The sequence below is a fragment of the Aotus nancymaae genome, unplaced genomic scaffold (assembly GCF_030222135.1).
Source record: "Aotus nancymaae isolate 86718 unplaced genomic scaffold, 86718_ANA_hifiasm-v0.15.2.pri h1tg000020l, whole genome shotgun sequence".
NCBI classification, from domain to species: Eukaryota; Metazoa; Chordata; class Mammalia; order Primates; family Aotidae; genus Aotus; species Aotus nancymaae.
The window spans coordinates 31,482,539-31,499,931 of NW_026988432.1; the positions used below are offsets into that span (position 1 = coordinate 31,482,539).

Consider the following 17,393-nt stretch of genomic DNA (forward strand, 5'->3'; position numbering starts at 1 on the left):
GGGCTTACTGTTAAATATGAACTTAGATTTTTTGTTTGTTTTTAAAATATCCCTGGTTTTTCTTTTATGGTAACTTACATTGGGTTTGAAAGAGCCCCCAGTTTTCCTTTAACATCATGGCCTCTTATGTTGCTTGAAAGGAACTTTAACATAAATAGTCACAAGTCTTATCCATTGATGAATACCCAGCTTGGTTACATCTGTGCAAAAAGTAGTAGTTCTAATGGAAAAACACCAGCTATAAGGGACAGTGCTGTATTCGATCTATTTGTAATGCTAATTCTGTTTGGGGTACGAACAATACAAGTCTCCTTATGCCAAGTAAAGTCATGGCTATTAATTTTTCTCAACAAGAATAGAAAATTGAATGTTTCATCTAGAATGTAATCGGAAATTCATAGTAGACCCTTAAGTACTTGTTGACTTTTTGACTTGAAATTCCCTTGAACACTGCCTTCCTCTGTTTCTTGCTATTGAAAAGAATTGAGTAGGTAGCAGCATTTTTCTTCATGTTATTGAGTCCCCACCTGCTGTGTGGTATATGTATAGTGTGGTGAAGGGAGCGGGAGGGAAGAAAGGAATCTATTGGATACCTACTGTGTATTCAGCTCTGTACTAAGTCTAGAAGTATGAAACATTTAAATTTGATTAAACAGTGTGAGATCATGTGTAATCTAGGGCAAAGTTGTATGGTAGAGATTCACTTTTGTGTGTGTGTGTGTGTGTGTGTGTGTGTATGGCACTGGATTGCTTATTTGGACCCCATTAATCATTTGTTGACTGAATGAATAAGTAAATGACTGATGGACTCTATGACTGCATAAATAGAAATGCTGAAGGAGCTTATGCATATGTCTTTATTAATTTTATCTCTTACTGCATCCAGTTTTTCTGTTCAAACCTTGACCTGATTGCAGATTTTTCTTCTATTCCTCTGAATTCTGGATGATGGCATTAAACCCTTAACCAGCCTCCAGATCTACTCCATTCACTTAAACTATTATTCAGATGATAGCTACCATCTGACTCAAGCTTGCATAGAGCTGTTCATTAGATCCACATGATATTATTGTAAAGCACTAGATACTAATGTTACACTAATATCAAGTCCAAACTTCTTAGCATGTCATGCACGACCTGTCTAAGATAACAATTTAAGATCATGAGCTTTAACTTTATCATAAGACTATCATCATTTTGAGGATAGGAATTCTACTGAATTGTACTACATGCTTCTGATCTCCTGCTAATTCACCTGATTGCTCAGTATATATGACTTACTTTTCTTTCAGCTAAAGAAAGGGTTTTAAGTAACTTGCAGAAGCATGAGGCTCCCCAGCCTCCCCTTGTTCTGCACCCGATGAAGCCTCCCGTGCCAGTTATTTCCTCTGCTGCGCTATTGAGTCAGAAGGATGCCATCCAGCTGGTGTGCACAGACCTGAATCTGTTGCAACAGCAGGCCAGGTAAGACCGTGCAGCCTCAAATATCATGTTCCCATGCTGGCGGCTTTGACAGCCTGGATGATTTGCTACCTGGAGTGGCTTCCTCATCAACATTTTTACCATGAGAACAGTTTGATCAAACTGGCCTAGACGGTTCACTTGGTTAACCAAGTTGTGACAGGTCTTACAATTTCACCTTGAAATTATTTGGTATTCTTACCAACTATCAATTTCACGTTTCCTGTGGTAGCATTTCTGGGGGTCGGTAGTGCCAGTTAAGATTTTCTTACGCTTCTCATGAAGAGATCTTATGATACTGGAAAGATGGTGTTGGAAAGGTATGAAATGAGAGTTCCTTTCTTTTCTCATTGCTATACTCTCTACCTCTCCATATTCTTTAAAAAATTGACATAAACATTGATTGAAGTGTGGAAAAGTCATTAAATGTTTTGATTTTACATGGTGGATACAAAATGATCAACAGTTTAAGGTTTTGATCCAATTTGAGTTCTTGTGTGAAGGAGCGTATGTGGAGTAAGTCTGTTTCATTAACAGTAAGTGAGCCTCACTGTTACAAATCCTATGTGAATCAATTTCTTATTGATATTTTTTTCCTTGGCTATTTTTGGTCCAGACATTTGTTGAGTGTGTGTTGAGTACACATATAAGCACCTGCCCATTAATGTAATGATAAATACAGTTAGACCAGTTTTGACACCCCATGAATGCCATTAGCTTTCTTGGGCTTTGACGTTTCACTTCAAGTTGCTAATACCTAAGAAGTCATTGGCACTTACAATTAATGCACCCCATAAGGATGATTAAGTTGGGATAGAATTCTCATTTGTTCTTGTTGGGTCTGTTTAAAAAGTGTTGTTGATAGAATATGGATTCTAAATGGAGCTTTGTTTGTGGCTATAAAGTTGTCTCACTTTTCCATAGGCTTTTCTTTCATTTCTTAGCTTTCTCTTTGGCCTCTCTGCCAGGGAGATGATTTTGGTAAGTCTTGGCTCACAACCTTTGGTCCTCTGTTACTATGGAGTATGCATATCTTGCTGCGCTATAATGCTGGCTGTGGGTAACTAGCAGCCTTTATCACTTATCATACAACCTTTCCTAAGACTTTCTTTTACCTCCTGATGGTGTTTTTCAGAACTGCAGCTCTTCGGGAATCTCAGCAGGTTGCTCTGGATGGTGAGCTGTTGGACACAATGCCCAGGCAGTATGTGAATCGTGAAGAACAGGCCACACTACATTTGGAGTGCAGAGGCAGCAGCGGTAAGAAATGCCAAGGAGCTGCAGTTGTCACGGTTCAGGTAAGTGTTTAAATTTCTTCAGAATTTAGAGAATTTTAATTGAGTCTGTAATGTTGGCATATCACTGAGAAAGATCGAAAGACATATATAGCACACTGTCTGTGTCCCAAACATTTACTAGTTTTGGGGGACATGAAAACACTCATAGAGCTAATCAGACATTTCCGTAATGTCTGATTAGCTGAGTACCAGATGAGTCCTGTAAGACAGATATTCAAATAGGAATTCAAAGAAAAATAGACTCATTGAGAAGATTTCTAGAGAGAGGGGCTTCAGCTGATTCTTAAAAGACTTTGGTGATGATACAGTTGGAAGGAATGTGGAAATGGAGTGGCCATGATGTCATTTAGGGGTCAGTGGCTAGGTCAGCCTGTTTCAAGTGTTTTGGGGGTGATGGTGGGAATTCATATTGGAAAGGCTGGTGTGCACCATCATTGGGAGCTCTGGCTGTCTGCTGTGTATGGCAGGGAGCCCCTGAAGATGAACGTGGGAAGGGAAGCAGATTAATTGGGTGGAGCTTGCTGATGGGCAGAGGAGAGACATGCACCAACATGACTGAAACTTGAACCGCCTCTCAGAGTTACCTTGCACTGGAATAGAGGCAGAATTTGGATCTGTGATACCGTATGGACTTCACAATGGAAGCTTAGCTGAAGCTAACGTGTCATAGCATTTACTTTATGCCAGGCCCTGTCTAAACACTTTAAAACTTATCCTCACAACTCTGTGAGGAGGCCGTTATCATCTTCATTTATCAGGTAAGGAAGTAGAGTCACAGAGAAGTTAATTAAGTCACGCACCTGATGTGCCACAGCCTGTAAGTGGCAGAGCCAGAAAGATCCAGGCATTCCGGCACCAGAGCCAGTGTTCTTTTAAAAAAAAAAAATTGTAGTAGAGATAGGGTTTTGCTATGTTGCCCAGGGTGGTCTCAAACTTCTGGGCCCAAGCAATCTGCCTGCCTCGGACTGCCAAAGTGCTGGGATTGCAGGCCTGAGCCACCGCACCCGGCCAGCCTGTGTTCATTAATCCCCGCACTGTATTTCTCCTTCGAGTGAAGTCATGATTCCCTAAGCTGAAAGAGCAGTGCTTGGAGGTGGGCACTGCCCATGGTCTAAATCTGTCTATACACAAATGACTCTTTTTTGTTAGCATTTGGAGATTGGAGTTTATTTTCCTCATCCTTGTTTGTCTTTCAGAAATTTCCCTTCTTATTTTTTTTTTTTTTGCTAATTTTCATTATGACTATTTCAATGTATTCTCCATCAATTTCCTTGGGAGACTCTTTCCTACAAAATTCCTTCTCTCAAATAATCTTCTATATGTGTTGTAGTTTTCATTACTTTCAAAATGTATCTCTAATTTTTCAACAGTTGTATAAGTTCAGAAATTTGACCTAAAAGTTAGGATGAATCCAACTTATTTTCCTGGATGTTATTGTAATATGTGTGACTCCTAAACATTGTTATCTTTGGCCAGGTGCTTTATACAGTTGGTTTTCTTTTGGTGTATTTTTGTGCCAGTTACCAACACTGTGGTAGTAAGACCAAGGTAGAAATATTTACGAAAAGATCACTTGCCGAAGTAAAACTGGGAGAAAAGTTTGCCAATTTTGGGTGGAGTTCGAGTTAGTGAGGAAAATACTGAAAATCCGGTTATAATAAAAAAAGGAATGTCATCACCAATCTGTGTTTTTCCATATTTTAAAACTACATATCTTTACCAGGCTGTTAATTTTATATAGAGAAGAGAATTCTAAAATGCATTTTTATAAGTGACAAGTGAGATAACTATAAAGAAATGTTTTTCTAATTCTGGCTGATAGCTTGCTCTGTGAAGACTTGTAAATATTTGCTGCCTTAGCCAAGGAACAGGTCTCTTACCCTGCCTGACCTCCTGTTAACTCTCTGGGTCTTGCAGTGGAAAATACCACCAGGCAGGCCAGGGAGCTGTAGCTCTAAGCCTACCAGTGACTTGTCTCTTTTCCTTTACAGAAAAAGGGATCATAGTATTATATTATTTGTCTGAACCCTTGAATTGAGATTTTAAACATAATCTTTTGCTTTGTTAATTCTGAAATAAAAAGTTACACCTTTTCTAAAATGTCTTCTAGGCAATTTTGATTGGAGGGAGGTAAAAAAAAAAAAGATGGTTTATGATAAGGACTGATGTGAACATGGCTTAGATGTTTTTACAAACATACCGAAGTTCTTGTGCTTTCCTTTCTTAAAAGAAAATTGGGCTGGGTGTGGTGGCTCATTCGTGTAATCCCCGCACTTCGGGAGGTCGAGGTAAGCAGATTGCTTGAGCTTAAGAGTTCAACAGCCTGGGCAACATGGATTAACTCTGTCTCTACAAATAATATTATATGAAAATTAGCCAGGCTAATGATGACATATGCCTGTGGTCCAAGCTACTTGGGTGGCTAAGGCGGGAGGATCACTTGACCTCAGGAGGTCAAGGCTGCAGTGAGCTGTGATTGTGCCACTGCATTCCAGTCTGGGCAACAGAGTGAGACTCTGTCTCAAGAAAAAAAGAAAAATTGGTAATTGCTAATATTGCTTGAAGAAAGAAGGGGAAAAAGTAATGAAGGACAGAGGGAAAAAAGGAGATTTTGCAGACACCTGAAGAATTGGAAAAAGTAGGTGTATTTTGTGACCTTAACCTCATTAGTAATCAAGTATTATTAAAGCAGGTTTTAATTTCCTGCTGGCCTCACTCATTTGCCTAGTGCCCTGACTTGTAGTTCCACTTGGGTAGTTCCATAAGCTTGAGAACCCCTACTGATGGCACCTAGAAGTTCAGTATCAATAATAGTATCTGCTGCAGGCACTATTTTGCCTGAAATGCAGATGTGCCAGAGCAATTAAAAATGTGAAGACAGTGAACAACTTTTATAGGCTGAGACTTAAATAATCTTGAAAGTTATATAGTACCATCATTGCTAGTTGAGGCTATTCCAGGCAGTATTTTGCTGGTTGATATTTCTAGGACTTGAAGATAAAAATATGTTTTGTTATACATTAATGGCAAAGGGCAAGATAGAGGAAAGCTGAACCTCTACCTACTGTGAAGTTGGGGCATTAGCTATGCAAGTTGATTGTTTTGCTCTGATTTTTGGCCAAAGATTGTGCTTAAATATGAAGGCATCCATTACCTAAATGGATAACTTTGGTTATGGATGACTTTAGTTGTCGAAAAAGAGGTGTTAATGGAGCATAGAGAGGGTGAGTTCTCAGTGTTTATGACTCATCATGAGACTGTCACTGGGAGGGAGTATATCCTGCAAAAGGCAGGTTGTGTTATTTTTATACATAAAACTGTAGCCCTCTATATAGATGTGTCCAGTGACCACCTCATGGCGGTGTCCAGCCGTTTTGATTCCTTTTAACATCCTTCTATCATTTGGTGATATTGAACTTTACGTAGTCTCATCTCTTCCCTCTGAATCTCTGACCACTTCTCAGTTTCCAGGGCTGCTGCTTTCTCAACTCAAACCCTTAGATTGCTAGTTGCCCTGATTCCCTTAATATGACGTCATCTTTTTTTTGCCTACTGTCTGTGCTGGAGTTCTTAATCTGGGGTCTGTGAATGGTCTTTAGAGAATAGGTGGAGTTCCTGAAAGTGTATGTAAAATTTTTTTCTGGAGAGTTAATAACTCTGGTAGATCTCAGAGTAGTTCAAAAAAGAACCATTTACTAATATGTTGATGATCTGTTCTGTTTCTCTAGTCCAGAATTCTCTTTTGAGTTCCAAATCTAGATTTCCACCTGCCTCATTCAACCACAGATACCTCAAACTCCCTATTTCCCAAATTAATCTCACCTTTACCTTCCAAATCTCTTCTTGCTGTAATTTCACATACCTGGTCTCCCCATATAGAAACCTATGCATCAGTATCATCTCTTCCGGTTACTCTACCCTACTTCATTCCTGTAGTTTCCATAGTTGCTTCCTAAATCGTGTTGGTTCTGCCTCTGAAATGGCTTTAGATTGATTCCCTTCTCTGTGTTTCCGTTGCCATTTCTCCATGGTAGGCACCCTTGCTTCTCCCTTGACCTATTGCATTAGACTTCCTGTCCATATCTCTCTTCTTGCCTAGTCTGTTTTCCATTCTTTCATTACTCATCTTGTTAAACACAGATCTGATCACATTTCTAGGCTAAACACCCACACTTCCTTGGCAGTATCAAAAGGAATATGACTCTTAGTGCCCTTCATAATCTGTTGTTGATCTTTTTCTTTCTTTCTTTTTTTTTTTTGATCCATGCAGTGCAAGAATGTTGTTGGTCTTTTTCTAGCAGCATCACTTATCCTTTCTCCCATTGCGCAGACATTTTACTTTCCAACCATTTAGACTTTCTCCATTTTCTAAACACAGCATGCACATTAAAATCGTTGTTCTTTGCATATGCTGCTTCTGTTCTCCTCCCACCCATTTCTGACCTCCTTCCTGCTCAGCCTTCAGTACTTAGTTCAGGCCAAACCTCTTCTTGAGGTCTTATTGGACTCATCCAGTCAAACTGAGATGTTCTCTCCTTCGTCACAGCTTGTGCCTAAGCGCAATTGTAGTCACTTACTGGCAGTTTTGTCCTGCCAGACTGAACTCTTTGGGAATAGGGTTTCCGTCTTTATTTGTTTTTATTATTATTCTTTTTTAGATGGAGTTTTGCTCTTGTCACCCAGGCTGGAGTGCAATAGTGCAATCTCAGCTCACTGCAACCTCCGCCTCCTGGGTTCAACCAATTCTCCTTCCTCAGCCTCCTGAATAGCTGGGATTATAGGCATGTGCCACTGTGCCCAGCTAATTTTTGTATTTTTAGTAGATGGGGTTTCGCCATGTTGGCCAGGTTGGTCTTGAACTGTTGACCTCTGGTTATCCACCCACCTCCACCTCCCAAAGTGCTGAGATTACAGGTGTGAGCCACCATGCCCGGCCTGTTTTAATTTTTTTAGCACACCTCTGCTGAAAGGAAGCATCCTTATTTGTAACGCACCACTCATTAGGTTGCGTTGCAGCTTGTTTTGTGTTATGATTAGTTCTATGCTCTTACTAGATTTTGAGTTACACAAGGTCAGGGACTTTGTCTTATTCATGATTATATCATCAGTGCCTCATATAGTCAGTGCTGCAAAATGGATGTGTTTGAAGGAATGAACAACTCTAGATGTATGCCTTTCATAAGTAAGTTCCCTGATTTTAACTACTTTCAGGAATTTTGTAGGTATTATTTGGCCATGACAGATATCATGGAAATTGGAACTTTTTTCTATTAAAAATTAATAGTTCATTATTTGTGCTTACCTTTGCTTTTAAACAGCTTAGTACTTTCTGTACTTAAATATCATATATTGCTTACTGTATGTTTTTACTCTAATATAAATGTCTCCCAAATTCTCAGTCTTGGGAAGCAGTAAGGATGGTTGCACTGTCTTTCCCAGCCATGTTCACAGACTTTTTGTCACTTGCTTGGGCACTGTCATATCCCAGATATTATGGTAGGTGTTTGCTTTCATTATCAAACTTATTATTTTTCTTTTTAGACAGAGTCTCGATTTGTCGCCCAGGCTGGAGTGCAGTGGTGGTATCTTGGCTCACTGCAGCCTCCGCCTCCTGGGTTCAAGTGATTCTCTCTGAGTAGCTGGGACTACAGGGGTGTACCACTATGCCCAGCTAATTTTTGTATTTTTAGGAGGCATGGAGTTTTACCAGTTGGCCAGGCCGGTCTCGACTGCCTGACCTCAAGTGATCCACCCACCTTGGCCTCCCAAAGTGGTGAGATTACAGGCGTGAGGTACTGTGCCTGGCTTATCCAACTTAATCTTCACAGAATGAGGATAAGTTCAGAGAAACATGTTCAGAGACACTATGAGACTTGCCAGAGTCACATAGCTAGTGAGTAGCTCCATCAGGATTCAGGTCTGCATGTGTCTAAGTTCAAGGCCCCTACTTTTCCCATTCAGTATTGCTAGGCCATTTTGCTTCAGCTGTTTCAGCTGCAGGTTCTGAATACTCACAGTGTGATTCTGAGTAAGCTGATCATGACAGTTAAATCTTCTGTAAGTGAACATAGGTACCATTTCATTTTCTCTCTGAGTCTGCATAATAGTATTGCCTTCTTTTTTCATTCTTAACATTCTTAACATTTCAGTCTTAACATTCTAGATTAGATCAGTTTTTTAAAATTAGCTTTATGGGAAATGCATCAGATTTTAAATATAATTTTTTTTTTTTTTGAGACAGAATCTCGCTCTGTTGCCCAGGCAGGCATGCAATGGTGCAATCTCAGTTCACTGCAACCTCTGCCACTCAGGTTCAAGCGATTCTCCTGCCTCAGCCTCCAGAGTAGCTGGGATTACAGGTGTGCACCACCACACCCAACTAATTTTTGTAGTTTTAGTAGAAACGGGGTTTCACCAGGTTGGCCAGGATGGTTTCCAAAGCCTGACCTTAGGTGATCCACCTGTCTTGGCCTCCCAAAGTGCTGGGATTACAGGTGTAAGCCACTGTGCCCAGCCTTAAATATATAAAGAGTTCAGGTTATATCATGAAAATATTTTGTTCCTTAATAGAATTTTTCTGGGAAAGAATGTCCTGGAAATTTCCAACTATTTGCAAGTAGTTGAACTATGTATGACTTGTTTGGGGTATACAAAGGCAAATATATTTTATGGGAAGTGAGACGTGCTTCTTTGTGTGTTCTGTCTTCCCAATAGAAGCCTCTAACAATTCAGTGATGTCCCCTGGGGAAATAGGGTGATTTATAATTGTTTTTTTTTTTTTAATGTACTTTGGTATTGTGGGTATGTTTGCTGGTCCCAGGATTGATTTATTATCATGTGAAAAATTTGTTCATTCCTAGAAATAAATGCTGGAAAAGACCCACTGAGGGCCTCACATTATTGTAAAAACTGGCTAGAGGACATGCTTTGTCAGACTTCTAAATTTAGACAAGGAAACTTTTAAATTTCGGTTCTACTTAAAATGACTCAAGTGGAGGGGCTTCCACCATACTACTTTGTTCTATCGTCTGCGACTTCTTGTAATTATGAACTGATGGTCATTCAGTTTCTCTCACCTTCATTATAGTAATAAAAGAAATTTTTCAACAGTAGTGGGAACAATAAACAAAAATAAATAGAATGGAAAATAATGGTAATTTGGGGATGTGTTTCATGAGAGAGTCTAAACTTTCCTAAACTAGCAGGTTTTCTTTTAGTAGTTTCTACAACATGGAATGGCAATTGTAAAGTTTGGGTTACAAAGCAGTTTTAGTCCTATCTCTGCATTTTCCAATCAAGTGGTTTCTGGATCCTTCGCCTTTCCACCTCCCTTCATTCTGTGTCTTCCTTCCTCATCTCAGATTCTCTCTTTTCCTGTTTGCCTGCTTTCTCTCCAGGTCAGCCAGGCAATTCTGTGACACACATGGTCCCAGTCTAATTGTATTTGGTGACATACTGAACAAAAAGGCTGACTGCAGATACTCCTAATCACATTTTAGGATATTAAACATTGGTCTGTTATTTGAAAGATTTCAAATTTAATTCAGATACTTGTATTGATTTATTATTTAGTTAAATGCAAGTAATTTCTTTTTTAATCTTTCATTTCTCCAATAGTAAAAATTAAAGTAATTATTGTTAACATTATATGTTCTTGAGTATTTCATGCATTTTGATGTCATGGAGCGTTTTGTTTTTTTTGTTTTTTTAAAGAAGTTTTGTAAAGATTTTTTGGTGAGTTTTATACAAGAAAGTTATCACAGTCATAAAAAATAGGTGCTCAGTGTATTGTCAGAGTTATGCTGAGCTGGGGTTCTGGGTAAGTAAAACAAATAGGACCATTGCCCTTCAGTAACTTTTTTTTTTTGAGACTAAGTCTCATACTGTTGCCCAGGCTGGAGTGCAGTGGCATGATCTCAGCTCACTGCCACCTCTGCCTCCTAGGTTCAAGCAATTCTCCTGCCTCACCCTCCTAAGTAGCTGGGACTACAGGTGCCTGCCACTACATCTGGCTAATTTTTGTATTTTTAGGAAAGACAGGGTTTCACCATATTGGCCAGGCTTGTTTCCAACTCCTGACCTCAAGTGATCCACTTGCCTCAGCTTCCCAAAGTGCTAGGATTATAGGCCTGAGCTGCCGCCCTTTAGGAAGTTTTAATACAGAATTTGTGATGATAACCCCGGGCCTCATAAGTGACATAAAGGCCTCAGGTAATAAGATTGTGAATTAAATATTTACATTTTTTTTACAAAGGATACCTTTAATCATTTCAGTGATGGCTAAAGATGGGGTTTGGACAGGGAAATGTAAAGGAAAACTGTAGACCCTGCTGCTCACCCGTGTGATTGGGGAAGACAGTGTAGAATTTAGAACTTAGAATTTAGAACTTTAGAATTTAGAACTCTTGCCTTCTAAATGTTCTGGTCTCTTCAGCTGTGCCTGTAAGAAAAGTCCAGACTTCCTGGCCTGCTATTCAAACCCTCCCCAAGAGAGCTCTCCCAGCTTTGCAGTCAGATTTTACTGCACCCTGCAACCCTGGCCAGGCTCCTCCTCCCTGTTTCTCTGTCCCACATTCGCCACGGCTGTCATGTCAGTCCTGTGTTTGTGTTGCAGCCTGGGCCCAAGATGTCTTCTCTTTTCTTCTGCCTCTATCCGCATCCAAAAAATGACACAAACATTGCATAAACAAACCAGTTATGTATGTCACTGTCAGAGAAAGGGTTTGTTGATAGCTCCTCAAATAGGAAAGGCTAATCTTAAAAAAGAATAATCTTTTGAGTTGAAAAAAGTTTAGTTTTTTTTTTAAAGTTCAATAAATTCTTATTTTTCACACTTTTACTGAAAACCATAAAAATTTTATCAAAGATCAGTTTTTAGGAACCTAAATTGGTGAATTTAGGAATTAGCCAATTGCTCTTTCCTTGGCATGCAGTTGGTTTAGGCATTCCCCCATATTTTATCTTATTTTGTTGTTTGTGTTATGATTGTGTATATTTTCTTCCTTTCAAAACTGCATTTGTGAGCAGCATCTGTGTCATCTTTTTTTCATGCTGGGCACACGTGTCTGCAGCCCGAGCGTTTCGAGTTGAGTTGTGTGTGTGTTGGATTGAGAGCACACAGAAGGACTATGGCTAGGGAGGCATGGTCAGCAGAGGAGAGGCTTTCTGTGCTGCAAGAAAAGCCTCGGCCAGGCACAGTGGCTCACACCTGTAATCCCAGCACTTTGGGAGGCTGTGGCAGGTGGATCATGAGGTCAGGAGTTCGAGACCAGCCTGGCCAATATGGTAAAACCCCATCTCTACTAAAAATACAAAAATTGGCCAGGCGTGGTGGTGCATGCCTATAGTCCCAGCTACTTGGGAGGCTGAGGCAGGAGAATCACTTGAACCTGGGAGGCGGAAGTTGCAGTGAGCCGAGATCACACCACTGCACTCCAGCCTGGGTGACACAGCGAGACTCTGTCTCAAAAAAAAAAAAAAGAAAAGCCTCTCTGGTGGAAGACATGGGGTCCGTTTTTGATGAGGACTTGAGGAGTTGAAACTTAAGTGAAATAGTATCCTACAAAACACTTTGAACTATTGATAAATTAATTCGAGATCTTATCAGTTTGTAAGGCAGTCATATAAAGAGATATACATTTTAGTATTTTTATAAGACAATAATTCTGTTTAATTTAAGTTTGATTCTTCACAGAAAACCTGAGATTCTTTTTTTCTTTAAGTAAAGATGCAGTTTCACCATGTAGTCCTGGGTGGTCTTGAACTCCTGAGCTCAAGTGATCCACCTGCCTTGGCCTTTCAAAGTTTTTCCATCACCTTGAAGTTCAACTGAAAGTTTTAAATTAAATTATAATATTTGTTGTAATAGTATTCTTTGTCATATGCCTAGTGTATTTGTAATAAAATACCTGTTCTAGAAACATGAGGGGAAATGTCATTTGGTATCTTTACTTTTTGTTAGTTTGAAGGCATGCATAAGAATGAAGCAGTAACCCAACAGCTTCATGTTTTACGGAAAGAAGTGAAGCAGTTGCAAGCAGAAGCTGCTAAACCACCATCACTTAATATTGTGGAAGCCGCTGTACATGCAGAAAACCTGATCACGTAAGTTTTTTGGGCATTATAATTTGACGTTTTGTTATTATTAATAGTAATTATACATGCTACTATGCCACTACCACCCTGCAGCACCCATAGATTAATTTAGTACAGAGATCGGCAAACTATGGCCTTTGGGTTAAATCTGGCCTGCTACTTATTTTTATAAATAAAGTTTTACTGGAACACAGCCATCTCCATTTATTTATAATTTCTATGGTTTTTATGCTGTAATAGCAGAGTTGAGTGGTTGTAACAGAGATATAAAGCAGAAAGTATTAACTATAGAAAAAGTTTGCTGACCTCTGAATTATGAGATGATGCAGTGCATTAAAATTCAGTTGTGGAGAGAATTAGTGCTTATGTTTTATAGCAAAGTCACATTTACCCAGGAACTTACTATTGTCAACTCAGATTACTGAACAAAGTTCATAGCACAGTTACTTAGGGGAATCAGGGCCCTCAAGTGTGGTTGTGAACTTGGATTTGACCATTGTGGTTTTCATTTGGATTTCATTGTGGTTTACTCTCACTGTTCTCTTTTCTTTCCAAAGCCACCATGACATGACTTGGGAGGTGGGGGTTGAGTCTCTGCCTTTACTTTAAGGTGACTGACTCCACATTTAGTTCCAGCAGCTGATCCCCTCAGTAGAGTAGGATGGTGTATGGAGGGGAGCATTGAGTCCTTTTGTGTGTTGGACTGGGGAGCCTGGGAAAGAGAAGGAGACCAGGCAAACAAGAGGTTGATGTTTCTTTTACTGGGAAAGGGACACAAAAAGGTATGAGAATTGGAAGGGATATCTTTATTCTAGGATCTTATTCTATACAGAAATCTTTATCTCAACTTTAGTCAGTGTTTTGGATTTTAAAACGTAGAGAAATCAGGGTTTGTGTTTTAAAAAATTATATGAAGAATACAAAAAGTTAAATAACCTGAATTACATGCAAAAGGTGAACATTGTTAATAAGGATAAGAATGTTAAATTAGTTCTTAAAGCTAATTTTTTTTCCTTAGGAGAATATGAAGTCATTACTAAATACTGAAAATTGACCAGGCACAGTGGCTCATGCCTGTAATCCCAACACTTTGGGAGGCCAAGGTGGGCAGATCACTTGAGGTCAGGAGTTCGACAAAAGCCTGGCCAGCATGGTGAAACCCCGTCTCTACTAAAAATACAAAATTGGCCGGGTGCAGTGGCTCATGCCTGTAATCCCAGCGCACTTTGGGAGGCCCAGGCAGGTGGATCACCTGAGGTCAGGAGTTCAAGACCAGGCTGGCCAACATGTTGAAACACTGTCTCTACAAAAACACAAAAAAATTAGCCAGGCATGATGGCGGGTGCCTGTAATCCCAGCTCCTTGGGAGGCTGAGGTGGTAGAATTGCTTGAACCTGGAAAGTGGAGGTTGCAGTGAACTGAGATCATGCCATTGCACTTCAGCCCGGGCAACAGAGTGAGACTCTGTCAAAATAAATAAGTAAACAAGTAAAATAAAATAAAATAATAAAAAATTAACTGAGCGTGGTGACATGTACCTGTAATCCCAACTACTCAGGAGGCTGAGGCAGGAGAATCACTTAAACCTGGCAGGCAGAGGTTGCAGTGAGCCCAGATCATGCCACTGCATTTTGAGACTTTGTCTCAAAAAAAAAAAAAAAAAGAAAAAATATCAGTTATCAGTGAAGTTTGAAGATACATATTTAGTCCATGAAATATTTCTAAAGTGACATTTTCATGGGAGCTCTGAGAACTCTTAGGAATATTTCCTGAGAAACATAGGGTATCAAAGAAGGTCTTGTGAGTATGGAATCTTTCACTGTGAATGGTAGTCTTATCCACATTTTCCCACAGGGCCTTAGTGAATGCCTACAAGTTGCAGCCTACACCTGGGATTCAGAAAGTTGGCATTAGCCTTTTCTTTACCATTGTGGATTATGTCAGTGATGAGACGCAGCGTCATCCCCCCACAAGGCAGTTCTTTACTTCATGCATTGAGATCTTGGGACAGGTAAGGTTGTTTGTACCTTTTGCCTTGATCAGATGAAATGAGTCCCCGAGGTGTCTTCATTAGAGATAGTCAGCATTGACTTCAGACTTACATTACAGGTTCAGAGTCCTACCCAAGTCAGAAGCCCCTTGGAGTTGTAGGCTTCTCAAGATATGATTAGAATTTTTGGTATAGAATTTTGCTTCTCATATAAGGGAGATTAAATTATTCGTGTTTGAAAGTCTGTGGAGATGTCAGAATTTGTCATATATGCTTGGTGTTCTTAACAATAAAGCTCTTTATTGCTTGTAAAAATACTTTCCAGTTTGCTTATTTCATCCTCATGGGGAATCTGTGTGAGATTCCCATCTTAAAGATGAGAAAACTAGGTTCTAGAAGATTAAGTGACTGGCTTCAAGAATTCAGCTGGTGAGTGTGGAGCTGAGACTGGATCCCAGGGCTTCTGACAACACTCAGTGCTCGCCCCACGTCCCCACTGCTATGTCCCAGTTGCTACTCTTGTTCAGCATTTATTTGTTTGTTTATGTATTTATTTGGCTTACAGTTGCATAGATGGATATTTAACAAGGTCAAGGCTGGCTAATCATGCCAATTTATGAAATGTGTCATAAAATAAAGGAAAACCTCTTGTTTAAAATATGTGAACACTAATTAACCGTGTACTCTCACCCAAATTCAACTGAATGAGTACTTATTTATTGGATGCTTTAAGAAAGTGATGCTGAACAAGTATTATCATTGATTTTTTTTTTTATATAGGAAGTTTTTTATCCTGATCATACAATTAATGTGTGCTGGCCGGGCATGGTGGCTCACGCCTGTAATCCCAGCACTTTGGGAGGCTGAGGCAGTTGTATTACCTGAAGTTGGGAGTTTGACACCAGCCTGACCAACAAGGAGAAACTCTATCTCTACTGAAAATACGATATTAGTCAGGTGTGGTGGCACATGCCTGTAATCCCAGCTACTCGGGAGGCCGAGGCAGGAGAATCGCTTGAACCCAGGAAGTGGAGGTTGCAGTGAGCCAAGATTGCGCCATTGCACTCCAGCCTGGGCAACAAGAGCGAAACTATGTCTCAAAAAAAAAAAAAATTAATGTGTGCTTATTATAAGCAATGCAGACGGTGTAGAAAGTATGAAGAAGAAAAATTTCTTATAATCCTAACCACCTGGAGATACTGCTTACATAGCTAACATTTCATTATAGTTTGTCTTGTGTATGTGTGTCTATTTGTGTGTATTTATATGTAAACATGAGATTTCATTTCTACATATATAGAGATAAATAGAGAGGCACTTAAAAATGGGCACATGCTATTTTGTAACCTCCTTTTTCATTTAAACACATCTCTTAGATATGATTTTGTGTAATAAATACAGACCTATATCATGACATTGCATGTCTGTGTAGTGTTGCATGAGACAGATTTAGTACAGTGTGTTGAGCTAGTTCTTGATGGATGGATATTTAGATAGATTGTTTTGTTACAATAAGGCTGAAGTAAATATTCTTGTATGTCTTTGTGAACTTCTCGGGCTATTTTCTTTAAGATAATTTCTTAGAGGTATGATTGCTGTGTCAGAGGAATTTGATATACATTGTATATTTGATGTTTTACATCATACTTGATATATATTGTCACACTGCCTTCCCTGGGAAGTTTGCACGTATTTATGCTATCATAGCAGTGTTTGAGTTTGTTATTCTTCATAGCATAACCAACATTAGGAATTCTCTTTCTTTTTAAGTTTTGCTAATCCAATAAGGGAGTGGTATTTCATTATTATTTTAATTTGTACTTCTTTAAGTACTTGTTAAGTTATATGCCTTTTCATGTGTTTACTGGCCATTTATATATGTTTGTGAATTGCTGATTGTCATCCTTGGAACACTTTCTGTGAGAGTTTCTTGTTTTCTGATTGCTTTGAAAGAGCTCCTCACACTATTAACCTGGCATCTGGAATGTGTTATAAATACATTTTTCTAGTTTGTCATTTTTTGTCTTTAACTTTATGACACTTTTTGCCTTATAGAAGTTAAAATTTTAATATATTCAAGCTTATCAGTCTTGTTCTTTTATTATTTCTGTTTTTGGTCAGCCATATGAAAGCCTTCCTGCCAGTGAAATTGTTTCAATTTTTGCTTATATTTTGGTACTTTTTAATATTAGAACCAAGTTAAAACAAGATGATGTTATTTTGATTATATATTACTATGAAAGTTAGTTTTTGAAAGGTGTTAAATATGCCTCTCAATAAAATCTGTAACCTAGAAGTTTTGTTTTCCTGACGTAATGCAGCACCACGTTGGGTACTTTAGTAATCGTGGTGAGCACATTGCATGTTTGTGGATTCCAATTACCTCAATATTTTAATCTCTTAAAAATCTTGTAGTACAGTTAACTCAGCATTTTCTTTTCTTTTTTCTTTTCTTTTTTTTTAAATTGAGACGACATCTCACTCTATCGCCCAGGCTAGAGTGCAATGGCATGATGTCAGCTCACTGAAACCTCTGCCTCCCGGGTTCA

The 17,393-nt window shown here is 39.1% G+C and overlaps 1 protein-coding gene across 2 annotated transcripts in view; it reads left to right on the forward strand.

Moving 5' to 3' along the window:
- Positions 1 to 17,393, forward strand: part of EPG5 (ectopic P-granules 5 autophagy tethering factor) — a 113,236-nt gene that overhangs the window by 61,467 nt on the left and 34,376 nt on the right. For both annotated transcript variants that reach the window (XM_012440833.3, XM_012440831.3), the window contains exons 26-29: positions 1,293 to 1,464; positions 2,597 to 2,759; positions 12,721 to 12,863; positions 14,709 to 14,865. In XM_012440833.3, the coding sequence (XP_012296256.2) occupies positions 1,293 to 1,464; positions 2,597 to 2,759; positions 12,721 to 12,863; positions 14,709 to 14,865 (635 nt within the window). The remainder of the gene's footprint in view (positions 1 to 1,292; positions 1,465 to 2,596; positions 2,760 to 12,720; positions 12,864 to 14,708; positions 14,866 to 17,393) is intronic.